Here is a 20,258-nt window from a genome sequence, read left to right on the forward strand (position 1 = left end):
GGCTGATCCACATGCCAATCAGCCTGGTGGCACCGCCCCCTCCGGAGTGCGCATGTGTCGTGCGGGCGGGACGGCGGAGGTGAGCGGGGACGGCGGAGGTGAGCGGGGGCGGCGGGGCCCGAGCGAGGCCGGGCCGGCTCCGGCTCCGGTTCCCGGCTCCGGTTCCCGGCTCCGGTTCCCGGCTTCCCCGGGGCCGGAGCTCCTTCGGTTCCCGGTTTCCCCGGGATCAACCCTGGTTCGGTTCTCGGCTTCCTCTGGGCCGCTCCGAGCCCGACCCCAGCCCGCAGCGCTGCCGCCGGCCGCGGTGGCCGCGGCGGGGCGCAGCGCTGAGGGAAATGGAGCAAATTCTACGGTTCCTTCTGTGTTTACTCTTTCTTTAGAGTCCTGTCCAACAGCAGGAATAGGGTGAGAGGGATGGTGATTTTTTTTAACTTTTTTTTTTTCCCCAGTCCTGGTTTCAAAAAGTGTTCTGTAATGGGTAGAGCTAGATGAAACCTGTTAAATAAAGGCTCAGAACCAGCCAGAAGTGCTGCTCGTTTTTCTGCCTGTATTCTTCATTTTAAAATGGTACTAACTTCTGTAGCAGCTGCCAAGTTTTCTTTTAATTATTTTTTAATTTCAATAGTTATGGTCAAATTTTCTGTTTATGGCACTTCTTCACACACTGAAGTATTTTCTTCTGAGTCAAATAAAGTATTTCAAGCAGAACAGCATGTACTGTTTTAATTGCTTACCTAATACTGAAGACTGACACTTGACAGGAGTAGGAGCTACATTCCTCATTATCCACGAGGAAAAAGCACGCTTCCAGGCATACCTTTTGCCTTTGTTAATAATCTTGTTAATTCCTTGACCTGGGAAAAATCAGGTTCCCAGTGAGACTGTACAGGTCAGACTGCAAGACTGAAATAACGTCTTTTCCCACTGTTGTTTTATTTTCTTCTTTTTATATGTTTTGTATTTTCCAAATGTTGGTAGGAGTATTCTTTTATTTACTGCTCTCCAGATGCCTTTCAAAATATTTTAAGAAACATAATTATATTGAGAACCAAAATTCTATTCTGCATGATAAGTATTTTAAGGCAAATGAAACCAGTTCAGATAACCTTGAAAATAAATCTGAATGTTGAAATACTGCTCAACATGTGCAGCTGAAGCAGCTCATCTTAAACCAAGGATTCTCATGATAAACTCCTCTCTCCCATTCCATTCCAGGTTTCGTTCCAGAGAAGCCTTGTCCTGGTTTCTGTATGAATGTTCCAGGTTTATTTCAGTTTGCATTCTTACTGAGAGGGGTGCAAACACCATCATGGACACGGTGGGGTCTGAGGAAGCAGCAGCTCTCCCTGCCCAGCGTCCCCTTGCTTCAGGCAGCAAGGAAAAGGAACTCTTTGAATCTCCTTGAAATAAGTGAGGCAGATTTAGAAGAACAGTTTGTAAGAGGTGATGGCCCAGGAGGTCAAGCCACAAATAAGACAAACAACTGTGTTGTTCTGAAGCATATTCCATCTGGGATTGTAGTGAAGGTAATTGTGTTTTATTTTATTGAGTCACAAATTGCATCAGGACTTCCAAGTCTCCTTTCAGAATAAGGTATAATCACGTGGAGGAAAAGTATATTTGTATTTATATTTGTATTTATCGTTATATTGTAATGAGTCTCAGCAAGAAGCAGTCTTGGCTGTCAGCAGATAAATAAACTTGGGGTCAGAGGTATTTTTCCTGGCTTTGCCACACAGTTAGTTTTGCAGTTTGCAGTTAAATTAATCTTCATTGTAGCTGTCACATTCCTGTCCCTCGTGTGACTTAGAATCTCTTCCTTAGCAAGTTGATCACTCCTGCAGATCCTTTTTAAGCATTTCTCTTACCTACTTCTTGTGGATTAATACCTTGAAATTAATCTTTGCTTCCTGTCACAAGGGGAAGACACAGTTAAGTTAAACTCAAGCAGCTTTCCAGGGTAAGATGGGAAGCATTAAAAATTAATGCAAAAGCCAGTCTGATGAGTTACAGTAGCAAATAATTATTAAATGTATCATCTGGATTTAGAAGCTGCAGCTGTTATTGGTGGGATGATGCTCTTGGCCTGGGGAGGAGGGGATCTTCTTTACTCTAATGGTAGGAATGTATAGACTGAAAGGGAAAGCTGAAGAATAAATAGGTTAAAGTTTCAGTAAAAATGTCCTTTTTATTTCTTCAGTGTCATCAGACAAGATCAGTGGAGAAGAACAGAAAGATTGCCAGAGAAATCCTGCAGGAAAAAGTTGACCTTTTCTACAAAGGCGAAGACAGTGATGTTTTTAAAGAGAAGAAAGCATCAGAGAAGCAAAAGCAGGAGAAAAAAAGAAGAGCAAAGGAAAACCTAGAAAGGAAGAAGCTTTTTAAAGAGATGCAACAATTGGATAAGGAATAAACATGTGAAATACAGCCTTGCCCTAGCAGAGTAAGAGAATTGTTTGTCATTAGACCCAAACAGTTTTCCAGCTAACAAATGATGAAGGGCTTCATAATCACAGCTGAAACTCCAGTGCTGACCTGCTGTTCCTGTAAAGCTGAGGAGATAAAAGCACTCATGTACTCCTGCTTCTCCCTGCCATCATCTCATTAATCACATTCAGCAATCAGTTTTTCTGCCAGGTCCAGGAGATAAAGGAATCCTTGTTAAAGAGGAGCTATAAGCTTTCCACCATTGTTAGCACAGACCAAAAAAAATCAATAGATTTCCTTCTGTGCAGATGACACCTTGGGCTGCTTCCTGGGAGCTCCAGCACATGAGAACAGCACTAAAAGGTTCTCACTCCCCATCCTTCCTCAGGCAGTGCCTTCAGTGACATAAATCCTTTACAAACTGTGACCAGGTTTGGATGCTGGTTGTGATGGAGTGAACTGAGCTGCTGCTGGAAGAGACACCAGTCACTGGTTCAGACCCATCAGCTGAACAAATGCTCTGTCCCCCTCAGCTCTGAATAAAGTTTAGCCAGCAGCTTCCCAGATCTTACCTGGAGTGGTGCTGAGCACTGGGGCACAGGGAGGGCCCTCCTGCAGGTCAGGGATGGTCACTCATGGCCCTCCAGTTTAGAGGTAAAACTGAGTCATTACAGATAGAAAAATTACCTGTGTTGGAAGCTGCCTCCCAAGGCAACAGAGTCCAATTCATCCAAGCTGTGAATTAAATAATTAGTTGTTTGTTATGTTTATGCTGTGCTACAGTTCAGCTTGGCCATGTTGGCACCTTCTCTCATTTTGATAGTTTCCCATTTTGTAGGAACAAATGCAGCTGCGTTTCCTTTGTCACCATTCCTCTGAAGCCACTCCTGACTGGTTTTATCCTGTTAACAATTCCAGCAGCTTAACCAGAACTTCTCTTTCATTTTTGGACAGCACTCTCACCAGCTGCTACGATGTTTTGGCCTTCAACAGAGACCCAAAGCCAGAGCATGGATTTTGAAGGCAACAGAGACTTCTAGAATTTCACCTCCTTTTCCCAGTGACCAGCTGTACCCTGTGCCATGGATGGAGTGCTCCAGCAATCTGCAGGGCCCCTTCCCTTGTCCCTTCCTAAACTCCTGCATGAAGGTTAAAGTTTTCTCTGTTGACAGTTCTTGCTCCTGGAATATGAATCTGATTAAAGTGACTGTACATAGTTTTAATACAAACTGTTAATGAAAATAAGCTTTATTACGTCAAGTAATAAATACATACAAAGATGCAAATAACAGTTTTAGTAATTCATCCCGAAAGTTCCTTTTTCTTTCTTTTTTTTTTTTTTTTTTTGCAAACTTTAAACTGAAATCTCCAGCCTTAATGTAGAAATTAAATTTCCAGGACTTTGTTATTATTTAATAGGTTTCCCTATTTTTCCATATAGCTCATGCACTTTAAGTGGACTTCAAAGCACTAACAGTCATGCAAATGTTTATGCAAAGTGAACAAAAAAAAGGAAAAAATAAGAGAAGGGGAAGGTTATTTCTAAGCAGGGTCTATGCTGTATGACAAATTGTGACTTAGCAGACTACTAGGTACAGCATGCTATTCTGCATTATTAAAAAAATCGTTAGAGCTTATGTCAAACTTTGAAAGATTGACGTTTTGGGGATAAGTGAACATAGTCAAAGAAAAAAAAAAAACAGAATGAGGCTGTGGCTGGATAAGAAGAGAACTGAAATATAGCCTGGGAGAGAAAGAGCATTCTTCTGCATGCACTTCAGTTTCCATATTTTAGAAACATTTTAGGGAGTTTTAACGTCCTTAGAAAATGCAAACCCTCAGTAAGTTGAAAAATCCTTGGGGGTTTTTTTTCATTTTAACTGTACATTTTTGCAAGGGCAAAACAAGAAGGGTAAAACATTCAAAATAAAGGAGTTTGTCTGAATGTTTCAAGAGTCAAAAAGAATAAGTGTTACTTTTTCTTCATGAGGAGATGGAGAACCTTGCAGCTGAACCACTGGGCTAGGATCTCGCATTTCGTTCCGTCTCGGCCAGGCATTCCCGAACTAATCCTCTAGCATGGATAATGCCTGCAAAAGAGTTGGACATGTTTTAAATCATCCCATTCAGGCCACACTTGCAGTGACAGTCCACAGAAAGGTTTATGTATTTCTGTCCCCCGTTGCCAAGGCTACCACAGAAGGCCTCAGCAAAGGGGGACAGCCCTCGCTCCCCAAACATCAGCTGCCACTAAAGCAGGTCTGCCTTCCCAAACTTGCATTACAAACTGAAAAGGGACTAAACCAGGAGTCAGAACACAGTAAGATTTTTAAGTCTGCAGTGGCAGGTAGATCTTAATGTGCAATGTGGGCCTCCTTAAAATCAAAGATTTAAGGGGGAAAAGAAAATCTTACCTACCAGTGAGTTACTTTGCTAGTGGAGTGAAACAAATTACAAAATTACTTGGGAAGTCATTTTAGCAAGCTCTTAATGCCTTGGGATAGTTCTCCTATGGTAGAATGCATTGAATTCCAAGCCATCATAATAGTGTTCAAAGACAAGTTGTGTCTCATGTAAAAATAAGAGATTTTTTTCTTTTTTATGGTGTGTGTAGAAAGTTACCTCCTAACGCTGGCTCAGCTCCCAGTGTAAATCATCACTTTACATGCTGCCGTATCTGCTCTCATCTGATAGACATAATGTGGAATTTTCCACTACAAGTCCTGTTGCTTTGAGTTCCAGCAATCTGGACCTTGGTTCATAATCCTGGAACTAAATGTGGATTCATGCTCACAGAGCTACTGAAAGAACAGAGCTTGAGACAGATGTTAAAATGAGAGGTGGCCAGATTTTTCTACAACAAAGGTTTATATTTTGCTGACTAGGCAAGACAGAAGGTGATTTCTCTGCTCATCATGCTCCTTAACAAGGTAGAGAAAGGGCAGTAAGGCAATAGATGGGGGTTAATCTCTAAGAGATTATGGCTTCTGTTTCTAGAAGGCTGCTAGCCCAGATTACAGCAGCAGCCTACTGACCTGGGAGGACTTGATGAGTGCAAGGCTTTGCAGAGGGTTAAACTGCCACAGAGGAGGAAAGCTGCAGCTGTGGGATGCAGAAACATGAACTCAAAGCAGTGTGTTAGACCTGGATCTGGTGGCAGGATGCCCAGCCCATGCAGCAGAACTACTCTGAATAATGTAGAACACTGGGAATTTGGCCAGTTTTAGAGGTCAGTAGCAGAGCTGGGGACAGGGACTTTATTCAGGGATAACTTCCATGGCCATGGAGGCAGCAGTCACGTGTCACCCTCAATCACTTCTGCTCTCACACTTGCACATGCTCCTTCAGCCACCAGGCTCCCAAAATGGAAAGAGAGGTACCTTTGTGACCAAAAGATGGCAGCAAAAAGTATTTATTCAGGATTTTGTGCAACACTGTGTTGCACAAAGTCACAGTGGCAGCATTGTATCTTAAACCTACCTTGTTGCAAGAGGCAGCAAAGCAACTTTTTCCTCACTGAACTAAACCATCCAGTCCAGAGAACATCTGCATCTCTCTCAGTCTCTCTCAAGATGTCCCCATTAGCCTGTTGCCATTCATGATCTATTAATACTGATTCAGGCAATGCAATAAAGAGAGACTCCAGCAACATTGATTTTAGCTGGGCCAGATTCCACTTACCACTCATCAGCAGACTTTATTGCATCCTTTCCCAGAACAGCTACTAGTCATTTTATTGCATGTCATGGCAGATATATTACTCTTCCATAATGCCTGAGCCTTAAATAAAGCTTTGTAGTCTCGGGTAAGTGTAAGGGGGATTTGCAAGGTGCTGAACTTAGTCTGTTACAATAACATTCCCATTCTGGGTTGAATGCATGAGCCAATCTCATCACAAGGACCAGAGGAAGGGAGGAAAAAGTAAGCATGTCATGCTAGAGAAGGAGAGAACTGCCAGTACAACTGTTGTCTGTGGCCTTTCAGAGTCATTTCAGGGGCTGGAGCAGTGGAATGTCCCACTGCTCCTTCAGAAATATCCCCGCACGTCCCCTGCAGAGGACAATGTCAGGCTGATGTCAGCAGTGGGACATGCAGGGGTTTCTTTTACACTGCAAGGAAAGGGCTTTATTACCCCTTTTGGCTGACAAAGCAAAGCTGGAGACACTCATCAGCCAACCCTAAAAGCTGCTCTGTCCCTTTCTAGTGGACTTTTAATGACATGCACTTGACAGGAGGTAACAGAGCCTAAGCAGCCCCACTCTCCTCTGCACAGAGTTTGGTTCACGTTTGACATCTCAGCCTGAACAGCCTTCCCTAACACCTTTTTGGGTTTTTTTTTTTCTCCACCAGCCTCAGTAAGAACTAAAACAGTGTTGCATTTCTTTAGTCAAAGTGCACTTCAGTGAAGATTCCTGGGCCAAGTAGATGGGTGATGGGTATGAGATGTAAACAATGCTTGGCTGTGCATTTTGGGGAATGGGGAGAAAAGGGAATTGAAAGGGCAAGATCACCAGGAGCCTGAAAGAATGTATCCGTGAAAGGTTGTACAGTAAGAATTATTTTAATTGGAATTATTAACTGAAACTCCCCATATGCACATGAGACACTTTTTGTCACTGTTTATCTATCAAATACTGCTCAGACGGAGCATCCCAAGGTTTCAGTTGCTGGTTAATACTCCCACTTTCAGGAGGAGCTCAAGTTGTCTCTGTTCAAAAGTAACAGTTGTCATTAAGTGTATACAAGGAATCAGTGCACAAAGTGGATGGGAAACTATTTTTTTAAAATAAATTTTAAAGTTACCTCTTTTTAGCCTCTCCATCGCACTTTTACTCCCAGCATATGTAGGTCTAATCTCTTTTCCTAATTCTTCTATGATAGCTAGAAGTTCTGCATATTTGCTCTGTGGTACTTGACTGCTGCTGGTGCCCTGTAGTTGAAAGTGGATTAATCTCAGTCAAATACTGTAAAAACAAAACAATTACAAGAAACAGCAAGCAGAAGTTTATGGAAGACCAGAGATAGACCTGTAAATCACTTTTTAAAAGAACAAAATTTCAAGATTATTACATAAACATGATTTTTTTTTTTAATTGCTGCTACAATTGGACACAATGCTATGTGCCCTTCAAAAATTGGGATCAACTGTGAGGATGCAGCTGCAAGCCTTGGACTTTGGGTGAAGCAAAGTTAAAAGAGTCCTGCAAAACCAGAAAACCTGGAACTGCTTACTCAACCCTGAAACTGGTTTTTCAATGTTTCAGTGTATATTTTATGGAGAAGTTCACCAGGCAGGGAGACTGAGAAGATAAAACTGAATAGAAATATTGGGCTTTTAACAAATAACTTTAAAATATGTAAGTGCCCTTACAGAACATAATTCAAGACATTTCTCTGACTCGGACAGGACAGAACTGGCAGTTAATTAGGAACCAACCTCACTCAGCACTCAGCTTAGCCTAACTTGATCCCCAGACATGTGCGAGGAAGCAGTCTGCCATTTGGGTTTGATTTCAGACCTTGGTGGGAGGGAGGAACACCTCAGATTACAGGCCACAATCCCTGCTACTATGCAAATGTAGGGTCAGTGCTCTGATTAAAGGAAAAGAAGCAGAGCTGTACCTGTATCCCTTGTGTATAGCCTAGAGATGGGGGGCCGTAGTCGTTTATGAGCTGTCTGTACTGTGCCGATGTTGCCATACTTGTGGAGGGAGAGTGAACACCCCCAGCTGCAGAGAGAAAAGAGAGATAAAAAAACCCTGTTATTGCCTAAAGATTAATTAGTCTGTTACACTGAGACACATTTTAATCACTTGTTCCTAAAGCTGTGACCTCTCACCTTTGTCTAAGATCACTAATGACATTTCTGAACGTCACAGCTAGGAAAAGAATGGCTGAATTAATGCTTCTCTCGTGTTTGATGAACACTTGGAAATAGCACAGCCTGCAGCATTATCAGTGCAAATTGTTTGCCTAAAAGTGAAGCAGAGTGTAGCATGACAGGTTGTTCTCCCTAGACAAACTGTAAGTATTAAGGAGCCCTATTTTTGCATACATACATTCCACACAGATGAGTCTAATGTGCCGTGCTATTTTTACTTTTACAGTGCAAGTTATCTGAAAGTAATTTTGCAACTCAAAGTGTCATCACATGGTCAAAGCAAGTTACCCTCAGTACTATTTTCAGCCAATGCCAAAACTATTCCTAGGGAACAGTCAGTTGAGGTATATCAGATCTGCTGCTCATTGTGTGACATGGGAGGCGAGGAGTGCTACCATTATTCCTCTTTGTGTGATATCAAACATTTTTAGCCAGTCAAATTGTGCTGTATCAGTAGATCAAAGGGAAAATAACATCACTTTGTGTTATGGTAACTTCATCTTAAGTTATAAAAGATTATATTCACATCTAATGAGTTTTGAGTCAGTTACGAGCTCCAGAAAGAGACTCTAATGTCATCACTGACAAACTGCTCCAGAAATGAGCAATCAAAACACTTTCTCTCCTTGTCCCACAATGGTAAGAATTCTGGTTTGAGAAACAACTCAAAAAAAATTTTTTTAAAGTAGCTTAATTATACTGCCCACTTCAAAAGTGTGCTAAAAACCCTGCTGGTTATGCACTTGGGAGCAAGGGAGCATCACACCACTGAACTTCTTCAGTCTTGCAGCTCAAGTGCCCTTGCATCCATGGATGCTGCTGTCTTTGCCTGTAGGCACAGACACAGACTGCCTGCTGTCTGGAAATATCTCCCCTCTTAGAAACTCCTTTGCTGAAAATTCCCAACTGTCTTTCATATGAGGAACAGATCTCATTTACCAGCCTTCATTTAAATCTAAATTAAACTGATGCTAAAAGTCACTGGGGCTCAGAACTGTGTAAATCTCTAGCTTTGTTTTAAAGTTGCAAATTACTTCATTCCTATTTCCCCCTCTCTACAAAAAGAAAGGGCCAGCAGTTACTCTGTAAAAAGCTCTGCTGAATATAGTGGAGAAGACTCTTGTCCTCAGATGGGAAGTCTCTTGTCACTTCAGAATTATCACAGGATATCATTCATTACGAGAAGAGAACATGTTCTTAATTTTCACTAGTTAACCAGATGTGAAATCCCAATAAGGCAAATTGGGCTGGTCACTAGGTCACCTTAAAAAAGCAAGGTTTCTCTTTGTCTTTAACAAAGCTGCTAAATTTTATGTAATTACAACCTGCAGTTTCATCACTGAGGTTTTAGCTTAAGCATACTAAACCCCCCCAAAAAAAACAACACACCCATAGAGTAGGGCACTGTAGGAACAGCACAGTTGTCAGTTATTCTCTCAATTAGTTCTTCGCATTATCAGCTCAAAATACACACACAAGTGTAAGATTTCTCTATGTGAAACTCAGTACTTCAAGTCCAGATGACTGAATTTCAACAATTACTAAACATGACACAACAGCAAACCGCATCTTTTTTCCAAGGACTTCAAAATGCTTCAAAAACATTAATGAGCCCCTTGTGCTGCAAGGTAAGAAGGTTTAATTACCTCAATTAAGCAGAGAAAGGCTTAAGTGATTTTTCCTCATGTACAACAAAACAAAAGACCCATCCTGCAAAGACTTGTCTCTGAACTGCTGTTGCAAGCAGTCACATCCAAGAGCTGGGAGCTCCAAACTGGATGTGAATAAGGCACAGATTCCCATGACCAGGCTCAAGAATCCTGCTCTGAGCAAAACTGAGCTGCAGCCCATCCAAAACCTTGAGCAACTTATTGATCCCATATGGGTTGATGAAAACATATTGGTTAAGGATATCAGGAGATGGTGGGCACTGGAACAGGCTCCCCAAGGAAGTGGTCTGGGAAGTGTTTGGGTAATGCTGTCAGGCACATGCTGTGAGTCTGAGGGTGTGCTGGGTGTTAGCCCATCCAAAACCTAGAGCAACTTATTGATCCCATATAGGTTGATGAAAACGTATTGGTTAAGGATATCAGGAGATGGTGGGCACTGGAACAGGCTCCCCAAGGAAGTGGTCTGGGAAGTGTTTGGGTAATGCTGTCAGGCACATGCTGTGAGTCTGAGGGTGTGCTGGGTGTTAGCCCATCCAAAATCTAGAGCAACTTATTGATCCCATATAGGTTGATGAAAACGTATTGGTTAAGGATATGAGGAGATGGTGGGCACTGGAACAGGCTCCCCAAGGAAGTGGTCTGGGAAGTGTTTGGGAAACACTCTCAGGCACATGCTGTGAGTCTGAGGGTGTGCTGGGTGTTAGACACGATAGTTCTGATGGGTCCCTTCCAACTCAGCATATTCTGTGCCATATCACAGCACAGACAATTCCGTGATTGTCTCCCATTCTGCCGATTTAAGCAACGACACGCACTTGCCCTGCAGGAGACAACACAGCAGCGTACACCTAGACAGGAGAGACAAACTCCAGGACAAAGCAGAGAGTTGGATCCGAATCCGCCTGACCAAGAAAAGTTTCAGAGGCGTGGAAGCAGCACGGGAGCCGGCAGCAGCGAGGGACAAAAGCGGCGGGGAGGCGGCGGCGGGACGCGCGGAGCGGCGCGGCCGGGGCGCTGCAGAGCCGCGCTGCCGACACTAGAGGCGATCGCCGAGAGCGCCGGCCCTGCCAAGTGACACAGCGTGGTAACCATGGTGAGTTTACCCGTTTCTTTGCAGTCTGCATCAAAAATGTAATAAGACATAATGCCATGCGCCGACCACTTTATCAGCAGCAGCAGCAGGCCCGGAGAACAAAGGAAAGGATTTGGCTTGGCCGCGGTACCAGCCTCCGTACATCCATGTCAGAAGTTGTGCCAGTCAAACTCAGCTGGAGGGGAGGGGAAAAAAGAAAAATCCTTGGTTTCACCTCAATTTTAAAAGATGCGATCATGAAAATGAAATTAATTGGGGGAGTGGGGGGGGGGGGATATTAGTATCTCACAGGGCAACAAGCTTTTTGACCTATCACTTTGTATGTTAATCTCAGGGAGAAGCCTGATGACTATTACTCAATTTACCCAAAATTCATCTGCATGTCTGAACAGTCTGTGTATCTTGGATTAAAAAAAAAAAAAAAAAATCACCAGATATTGCTATTATAGTTAGAAATTAGGCCAGGAAGTCTCACAGTCAATACCCAGTCAAAAATCGGTGTGATGATTAGGTATTCACTAGAGAGAAAAAAGGAGGGGGGATCTAAATTGAGGCTCGCTCTCTCCAACGTTAAAATGACAATGGAGACAGTTAAGAACTGACAGAATCAAAAAGGGAGTGTGCTTGGTACTGAATTTCAGTGGCACCCTGTATCACATCCCAAATTGTCTTAGTTCTTGCTGTTGTTTAAAACCTAAATTAATACATGCACTTTCCTCCCTTCACTTTCCCAATTAAATGTACACAAAACCTTGTAGATCCCCACTTATTCTAGTGCAAACAATGTCTTTTATTTCTGTATTCCAGCAGAAGACTGCCACAACCATTTTCCCCCACAAAAATATAGTGATTTCCTTGTTAATTAATATTAATCTTTATTAATTAAGGGGGGCACAACAAACAGAAATGAGATTTTGGTATCAAAATCTCTTCCTTCCAGCAGTCTCTCTCAGCCCAAATTAACACCCTAAGAGACAAAGGATCTCAAATAAATCTTTGTTTGCCTAAACTCCTGCTGACCAGGAACCTTCTCATTAATTCCTGATAGGTTTGTCGGGATCCCTTCAGCTCCAAGCCTGAGCAATGATGACCAATTTGCTGCTTCAAGTTTTAATTCTTAATTCTGTTACTGCTGCTTGCTGGAAAAATAACAGGGAAGGCAGCTTGCTGAGCACCCTGAAGGAAGCAGCAGGAGCAGGAACACTTGGGTACACTCACCTGATTCACTTTGGCAGATGCCAAGGCATCTACACAGCTCAGCTACCCCCTGTTCCACAGGCAGCAAAGGAAAACCAGGAACAGACACACAACTCACTGAGTTACTCGTGTAGGACTGACTTAGACAAGCCAAGGGCCAATCCCACTGGATGTGTGCTCCCCAATCCCAGTGGATGTGTGTTCCTCAATCCCAGTGGATGTGTGTTCCTCAATCCCACTGGATGTGTGCTCCCCAATCCCAGTGGATGTGTGCTCCCCAATCCCAGTGGATGTGTGTTCCTCAATCCCACTGGATGTGTGCTCCCCAATCCCACTGGATGTGTGCTCCCCAATCCCAGTGGATGTGTGCTCCCCAATCCCAGTGGATGTGTGTTCCTCAATCCCAGTGGATGTGTGTTCCTCAATCCCACTGGATGTGTGCTCCCCAATCCCACTGGATGTGTGTTCCCCAATCCCACTGGATGTGTGCTCCCCAATCCCAGTGGATGTGTGTTCCTCAATCCCACTGGATGTGTGCTCCCCAGTCCCACTGGATGTGTGTTTCTCTTCTGCCCTGTATTTTGTAAGGTCCTATAAAGCCACATTTTACAGACTCTTTCCACACATGAACACGAGAGCATGTAAGAGGAGGTACCTGTAGCCTGGACTTTATCCAAGGTACGTGGTGCTGTCTGTGGAATCTCAGCAGTTCTCCCTCTGTTTCACAGACCCTTCAAGCTGAGGCTGCTTGAAACATCAAGGCTGTTGGCATTTCAGTGGCTCGTGGTCACCACCTCTGTTGTTGGAGGTTACTGCCTCTGCCACAGCCTGCAGGACCTCCTCACAGAGTCCTGACCATATGGGGTACCAGACAACGAGGCTGGTACTGAAAGGATATAAATTCTTCTGTCCTAAACAAGGCAACTTTGCAAGAAAACACATGAGAAACGCTCCTGAAGCTGTTTTGCCAACCATGAGGCATCCTCGAGCATCAGGGGAGAGGTAACAGCTTCACCCAGCACAGCTATTTCTGCAGCAAGTAGCTGAACACAGCTGTAGTGTTTTGGCTGACTACAAGAATATTTTATTCCTTAGCCCTCTACACACTTTGGTTTGAGTTCAATAAGAACTCCTTCCCACCCATGGGACACCACATGCATGTCTGCACAAGTAGATCCATGGCACAGCCAAGCCACACACTGAATTCTAACAGCAGTTGCCAACCCAGAGCTCAGACAGAGCCCCCACTCCCTCCAACCTTCCCATAATTTTTTAAATTTAAAAGAATGGACCCTGTTCTCATTTCCACAAACCATTCCTTATAGCACTGGCTGTGAAAATCGTATTTTCACCCACTATTTCTCCCTTGAACAGCCCTTGTGGAAGGAACAGACCTTTCTTTGAATAAAACTATTTCCTTTTAAAAAACGCAGTGCGCAGACACATAAATATGTTCTCAAGAACTAGGACATTCTTTATCATAACAGCCAGAGGCCTTGCTCTTTTGATCTGTCACACTCTGGGCCTTTCCTCTAGTACTCTTGTGCTATTTAATCTTTCCATGTGGATAACGGTCATGGTTTATGTCTCCTCTTCCTGCCCTCCTGTCTCTTTCTGTATCAGAAAAACTAAAGCCAGTCCCTTGACTCCCCACCATTCTTCTTTTCTTGCTTAAGCTATTCCTACACCAGCAAGTTATTTGGCACCACAAGGAACAGATCAAGAGATTAAAGCATTTGGTATGTGTACACCACATGTAGTTGGCCTGAGGGAGTATGACTTAAGGTTAGATTTTAGTCTGGTTCCCCAGGCTAGGGGGGTATGGTTCAGAGCTGTGCCATCTTTGGTTTGGATCCCTTGTTCCCATTGCAAGGGATGGAGCATCTGTGTTGCACAACTGGAGAAGAGCTTTTGGGCTACTTTTATCCAACAGGAATCCAGTTAGAATGAACCCAAACCACTCTGCAGCAAAACCAAGGTGCTGGGTGGGGACCATGAAGATTGGCTGACTGTGAAAACCACGCTGTGAAAACTGCTCTCAAGCAAAACACTCAGGAAGGCAAAGCCAAAAATGCCCGTTTTCTGAATGCCCAAACAAGTCCACTTGAAAATTACTAATTCTGAAACATGTTTAGAGAGCTTCTCTTTGCATCATACTTAACGTCACATGGACTTCGAGAGATCAGGGATCACACAAATTTCAGTCTGAATTGGAGAGGGGAGCATATTTCCTAGAAATTATCCCCCCTGCTAAGGCACAAACACTTTGCTCTCTGTTCTGCCTACAAAGAGTATTCTTTTCAGTACTCCCACTCCAAAAACAACCTCTCAATATGGTCAACAATATCAAACAGAAGCTGTCTCTGTAAAGGGCGACAAGCAAGCCATGTGCTCGAGCAAGTCTGCACTGCAGTGCTGAGAACATAAGGGCCAGCCTCGTGTGCTGGTATCGTTTCTCAGGGCTCAGTGGAACTGGTCTCTCCAGCTGCCAGCTACGGCCCCAGACAGGGAAATGGTTTTCATTTCACCTCCCAGTGAGAATTTGCACTTTTCACAAGAAACTTGTGGTTGCTGCGAGGTGTGGCAGGTGCACTGAGAGCCCCTTTGGTCCTCAGCTACAGCAGCACTTGTACAGGCCGCCACTTGTTCACATGGAGCCAAGACACAGCTCCTTCCCTTGTCACTGTCAGCTGGAATTGGTGTTTCCAGACCCTACAGACAACAGTTTTTAAGCTTTGTTACATGAACAAGACTTTGTCTCAAAATGTGACATTTCTGCAAGAATGAGAATGAAAGTAAAGGAAAATCCCAAGCTATTTCTGCTAGCTTCTGTATCTTGACACGCATTTTCTCTGACCTGTGCTTAGTCTAAACAAAATAGGAATGCTGGTGAATATCCACTGAGCCAAAAAACACATGGAAATATGGTGAAAAACAAACTACAGACCCATTCACAGCTGGTGTAAGTGTCAAGTTCAGCTTAAGTCAATGGAGATGCTCTACTTCACCTCAGCTCAGCAGCTGGTCCCTTACATAGTCAAACAAGATGAAACACAAGACAGATGAGGAGGAAACAGCACTTCCCAGGAATCAGTAGGATAAGCAAAAGAAGACAAACAAATCAAAACATGGTTGTTAGAAAAGGTAACAGAGGTTCCCCTGGGACCCTGCAGGGTCAGGTGAGGCTGGGAAGGTAGAGCCACTGCAGGTCTCTAATAAAGCTCATTTACAGCCCAGGCAGTGAAGGTGCTTGTGCAGGAGATTAAATGGGGCTCCTCATGCACAGGCAGCTTGGAATTGAAAGCTTGGGGTACTACATGCAGGAACCCAATTCCCTGAGCACAGACACTCCAGGAAGGTGACTTCGGACAAAATTTGGACAAAACACTGCAAACCCGATTGCAGCCACCCTGGGCCAAGTGTCAGCACTGACCTGGGCAACGGGGAAGAGGAACAGGCACTGAATTCTGCTGTGACAACACATTCTCCTTCCCTCAGCCTGGTGTAAGGCAGAGGAGTCAGCACCCAGATGCTTCCAGCATCCTGAGTCACTTGTGGAGCAGCTGCATTTTCCTCACCCACAGTCATCCCCAGATCTGCCGACAACCCACGGAGGTTTCCTCCCTGTATTTCCTCCCCCACATCCAGCTCCTCTCCCTCTGGACTTCAGTCCAGGATTGGATTCCCAAAACATGCTCCCATGCAAGAACAGAGCCCAGGCACCCACCAACCACAACTGCTTCATCTCACTGATGTGCAGTTTAAGTATCATTTTGCAGAGTGGCTACTCTCAGCCTCAACTTGAGAGGAGTTTGCTCTGCAGCAAGGACACGGCTCCAAGAGCTGAGTCGACACTGCCTTCCCAAATACTCCACCAGAAGCCCTGCACTGCAGGGAAGCAGCATTACCTCCCAGAGGAAAATCCCTGTGAGATCCACAGCTGCCCAGAGCCCTCCGTCGGCCAAGCCCAAAAAATTCAGCATTCATATAGAGAGGTTTCTGCAGGGCTGATTTCAGGCCAAAAGGGACAGATTTCCTGTTTTCCTCTCCTCTGCAGGGCTGTGGGGGGGAGGTAGGGGATGGGGGTCCTCCACCCCAATTTTGGAAGCAAACCTAGGATTTATCCTCCTGGCTGGGGGGCATTTAATTTAGGCACAATAGAGAGGCAATCTCCTCCAAATCAGAATTAAGCTCCAGAAAGGAGGGGGCCATTTGCAGTCATATCACTCTGAATGCGATATGTGCAACTGCAAGGACTGCTTTGTCTAAGTCCCTTGGCCTTAGGCCACGGTGCTGGCAATACCACTAGCTAGAGGAAGAGCTGGTGCGTGAGGATAATGGCAGAAGACAGGGAGGGAAGAGAGAGCCCATTTTGGATTCAGAGGAGGACGTTCTTTCATTGAAAAGATTCTGGGGGTGTTGAGGATGATCCGAACTCAGAAGAGAGGACAACTTAGACAAGAATAGTTCCAGCATGACAGCAAACTGCTGCTAACTTGCCGATACAAGGGGAAAAGGAGGGTGGGAGAGAAGGGGAAGATAAAACTGCATGAAAGAATCCAAAGCCGGAGCGGTGGAAAGCGCAGACACGGCAGCGAGAGGGCTGGAGACAGAAACTTCACCGCTCGGCTCGCATTGTGCGCGGCATGTCTGAGCCGGGATTCTGCAGTCCCTGCTCGCAGAGCAGCCAGACTCGGATCCCCTCCACTGCATGACCTAATCCCCACCCCTCACCCACCATCGCAAAATACCACCTTTGTTTTCCCTGCAATTTTACGGCTGTTCCGGAGAGCAAGGCACAGGTTCTCGTGGGAGCCGGCAGGAGAACGGTTTCCCTTGCTGGGCTTTGCTTTGTTTCTTTTTTTTAATTTTTTTTCCCCCCTCCGGTGACACTTCTGCTTTTTGTCAGAAATCCTCGGCACATCCCCTGCTCCCTGACCCTTCCGCAGAGCAGCACTCGAGCCCCACGGTGCTCCCCACACACGACCCCGGCTCCCCGAGCTTTGCACCCTCGCAGCCCCACCGAGCTCAGCTCCATGCAGGATCGAGGTGGCACAGCCACATCGGCTCATCCACCAGCTGGTGACGAGTCCTTGCAGTAAAATACGATTGCTGCTCTCCTGGTAGCTAGAACAGAGATGCATCCCGGAGATCCCTTTCGCTCCTCAGCTTCCCAGGATCACAACCGCTAACGGTGCCGTAAAAATCACACAGACACATTTCCCTCCCTCCTAAACCTAACTCCAAAACTTTTTCTCAGGGAAAAAAAAAAAAAAAAAAATCAGTCTGATTTGTGGCTGTCTGATTGATGCCAGTCCTGCAGGCTGGGCTGCGGGCATGGGAGACGAATACGAATTTTTAAAGTCAGAACCAACTTCTCCATTTTGGTGCGGTTTAATCGGAGCCGACGAGCACAGATTAGCGAGATCCCCTCCAAATATCCCACAGCGAAGCAATTGCTGCTGCGGCTTTGTTCAGGCTGCACCGATTCGCACACGGAGACCCGATGCACAGCAGCACCACAGCACCGGCAAAAACCCGCCGGCTGATGCCTTCGGAAATCGGGAGGAGAAAAACGGGGCAACGTAGTTTAAAAAGGAAGAAAAAAGAAAAAAGGCAAAAAGTTAACGCTGTCAAGGAAACTTTTTAAAGAGGAAAGTTGGCAGGACTCCTGTACAAATCCAAGGATGAGGAGCGATTTTTAAACAGGAGTTTTTTAAGAAATAGTGCAATCCCTGTGTGCCCCCCCATCCCCAAAAGTCTCCAGCGAGCGGAGAGGGCTCTTCCGCTCGGGATGCGGGGGAGGCTCCGACGGGGCAGCGCTGACCGAGGGTCGCCCCGAGGCGCCGGCGGAGGTCGGGGCTCCGCGGCTCCCCGCGGCCCGCGGAGCGCGGCCCGGGGCGGCCCCGCCGCCGGAGGAGGCGCGAGGCGAGGCGCGGGGCGAGCGGCCGCACTTGCGGCGTCCCGCCAGCAGCGGTCCTCGCTGAGGCGCCGCCGGAATATTCCTGATCCAGATCAATCAGCCGCCCCGGGGAGCCGAGCATGGAGGAAACCCGGCGGCCGGAGCCCCGGAGCGGCGGCGGCGCTGCGCGGGGCCGGGCGGGCGCGGAGCCCGGCGCGGGGGCGGCGCGGAGCGGGGCTGGCGGCGCCGGCCGGCGGGCGGGCGGGCGCGGTAATGGCGGCGCGGAGCCGCTGCCCCGCCATACCGGACTGGGCACAAACTCGAGTCCGGGGCTTCCCCCAGGTGCCGGTGCGGCACCCGCCGCTCGCCTCCCAAACTTGCCACCCAGTTGCCGCCGCGCACTTACCCGGGTTGAGGGGAGTCCCGGGGATGTGGGCGTTCAAGTTGGGCTTGTAAGACATTCCCAGAGACATGGCCAGCGGGAGGAGGAGAAGCGTCCTGAAATTCAGCGAAGCGTCTCCGTGTCTCCCAGACACTTTGGGTTGTTTACAGCAGTAGCAGCACCGGCAAATATGGCCGTCAGTTATATTGACACCCACAATGCAATATATCATCCATACATCATGAGGAGACGCGGATCCAAAAACTTTGGGGGAGAGCCGGCAGCCACCCGCCGCGGCCGCCCGGCGCCCCGCGCACGGCGGCGCGGAGGGCGGGGGCGCGGCGGGCGGGGGCGCGGCGGGGGTGCGCGGCCATCCCCTCACAGACAATGGAGCTCCCCTCAGGGACCGCCGGCAGGGAGCGGGGCGGGCGGCGGCGGCGGCGCGGAGCCCGGCGGCGGCGCGGGGCGGCGGGGGGGGGATGTTTTAATTAACTTCGGAAAGTTTTGGCACAAGTTGCGGGTTTGGCCGCGCTGTGCCCGCGGCGGGCGGCGGCCGCTGTCAGCCCCGGGCGTCCCTCAGGGCGGCCCGCGCGCCGCCGCCTTCCCGCCTCCCCCTCACCTCAGGGCGGGCGTTCACCCCGCGCTCATCCCCCCGCCAACCTCGAAAATACCTGTTGATAATTTTTAAATAATTTTTTTTCTCTCTCTCTCACCCACCCCCCTAGATGCCGCCGAGAAAAAACCTGCCCTTTTTATTATTTCTTTTTTTTTTTTTTTTTTTCCAAACCACTAGTTCTTTCTGCTTGAAGGTGGAAGGTTAATGTGGATTGCAGCTTCTGAGGGACTAAAAGAACATGGATCTCGTTGACAATCGGCACATTTTCTGCTTGCTAGCAGCAGTAAAACTTCCCCACCAAAATTTTTAAAAGAATCAGGTTAAATGACGAAGCTTTCCAGCATGCGTCTGCCATCAGAACTCATCCTTTTCACTGCAAGATATTCAGGTTTGCTCCTTCAGTCAATTAATATCAAATACACTCGAAAATTGTTCAGTTACTCCAGGTTTATCCAAACAAAACTACTTGGGATCTGGACATTCTCTCTCCTTAGGTGCACAGCTCAGCCTGAGACCCCCCCATATCAGACCCCCATGTATATTTTACCAGCAGCCACTCTGAGATCTGATAGTTTTATTGCATGCGCTGCCTCATGTGCTACTTAATGTCTATCCATGGCTTCATACTGCTCTAAATGCCAGTGACAGCAGACACGGAGAGCCTGATCATGCCTTTTGGAAATCAGGGGCACATTCCTCGTCAGTGACACTGACTCAGGCCCAGAGTGGACGGCCCTGCAGAGGGAAGCAGGTAACACCTCCGTCACAGAGACACGGAAACAGTCACAGAGCAATCAGATTATTTCCTCTGCATAAAGGAGAATCGAGGGAGAATGGGAAAAGAGGAGCAGCCTTTGAGCCCCTGGCTCATGCCCTGCTGACTGTGCACTGCATGAGAGAAACATCTGAAAATTCTGACTGGTACCAGATGAAATACCTTTGTATTTTATTTCCAGACCAAATGCTTGACTCCAGCGATCCTGGCGAATTCCAGACTGGCACTGACTGTCCTTACAACTGATCCATGCTCTGGTCTATTAGAGAGGGGTCCTGAGAGCCCCAGGCACAGAATTACACGCTCAGTGACAGT

The 20,258-nt window shown here is 46.5% G+C and overlaps 2 protein-coding genes across 4 annotated transcripts; one reads left to right on the top strand and one right to left on the bottom strand.

Moving 5' to 3' along the window:
- The first annotated feature begins 10 nt into the window (after positions 1-10).
- MTRFR (mitochondrial translation release factor in rescue) lies at positions 11-3,716 on the top strand. 2 transcript variants are annotated; one of them, XM_031506193.2, is made up of 4 exons: positions 11-79; positions 1,216-1,526; positions 2,201-2,443; positions 3,382-3,716. In XM_031506193.2, the coding sequence occupies exons 2-3, from the start codon at positions 1,251-1,253 to the stop codon at positions 2,411-2,413; spliced, it is 489 nt and encodes a 162-aa protein (XP_031362053.1). In that variant the 5' UTR covers positions 11-79; positions 1,216-1,250; the 3' UTR covers positions 2,414-2,443; positions 3,382-3,716. The 2 variants fall into 2 exon arrangements, with proteins under 2 accessions (XP_031362053.1, XP_021388431.1); XM_021532756.3 differs by having other exon boundaries at positions 24-98.
- On the bottom strand, positions 3,632-18,882 carry CDK2AP1 (cyclin dependent kinase 2 associated protein 1). Of its 2 annotated transcripts, none has more exons than XM_021532758.3 (4): positions 18,577-18,882; positions 8,050-8,156; positions 7,231-7,357; positions 3,632-4,517 (listed from the first exon to the last, which is right to left on the bottom strand). In XM_021532758.3, exons 1-4 carry the CDS (start codon positions 18,782-18,784, stop codon positions 4,450-4,452), a joined length of 510 nt encoding a protein of 169 aa, XP_021388433.1. In that variant the 5' UTR covers positions 18,785-18,882; the 3' UTR covers positions 3,632-4,449. The 2 variants fall into 2 exon arrangements, with proteins under 2 accessions (XP_021388433.1, XP_021388434.1); XM_021532759.3 differs by lacking the exon at positions 18,577-18,882 and adding an exon at positions 16,177-16,298.
- Positions 18,883-20,258: the final 1,376 nt, after the last annotated feature.

The sequence above is a fragment of the Lonchura striata genome, chromosome 18, assembly GCF_046129695.1.
Source record: "Lonchura striata isolate bLonStr1 chromosome 18, bLonStr1.mat, whole genome shotgun sequence".
In the NCBI taxonomy this organism is placed as follows: Eukaryota; Metazoa; Chordata; class Aves; order Passeriformes; family Estrildidae; genus Lonchura; species Lonchura striata.

Coding starts and splice junctions, on each gene's coding strand:
- CDK2AP1 (XM_021532758.3), bottom strand. CDS start 18,784: ATGATATATTGCATTGTGGGTGTCAATATAACTGACGGCCATATTTGC. Junction 8,157..18,576: donor CGGGACTCCCCTCAACCCGG/GTAAGTGCGCGG, acceptor TTCTCTCTGCAG/CTGGGGGTGTTCACTCTCCC. Junction 7,358..8,049: donor GCTATACACAAGGGATACAG/GTACAGCTCTGC, acceptor TTTCAACTACAG/GGCACCAGCAGCAGTCAAGT.
- MTRFR (XM_021532756.3), top strand. CDS start 53: ATGTGTCGTGCGGGCGGGACGGCGGAGGTGAGCGGGGACGGCGGAG. Junction 99..1,215: donor GGTGAGCGGGGACGGCGGAG/GTGAGCGGGGGC, acceptor ATTCCATTCCAG/GTTTCGTTCCAGAGAAGCCT. Junction 1,527..2,200: donor CATCTGGGATTGTAGTGAAG/GTAATTGTGTTT, acceptor TTATTTCTTCAG/TGTCATCAGACAAGATCAGT.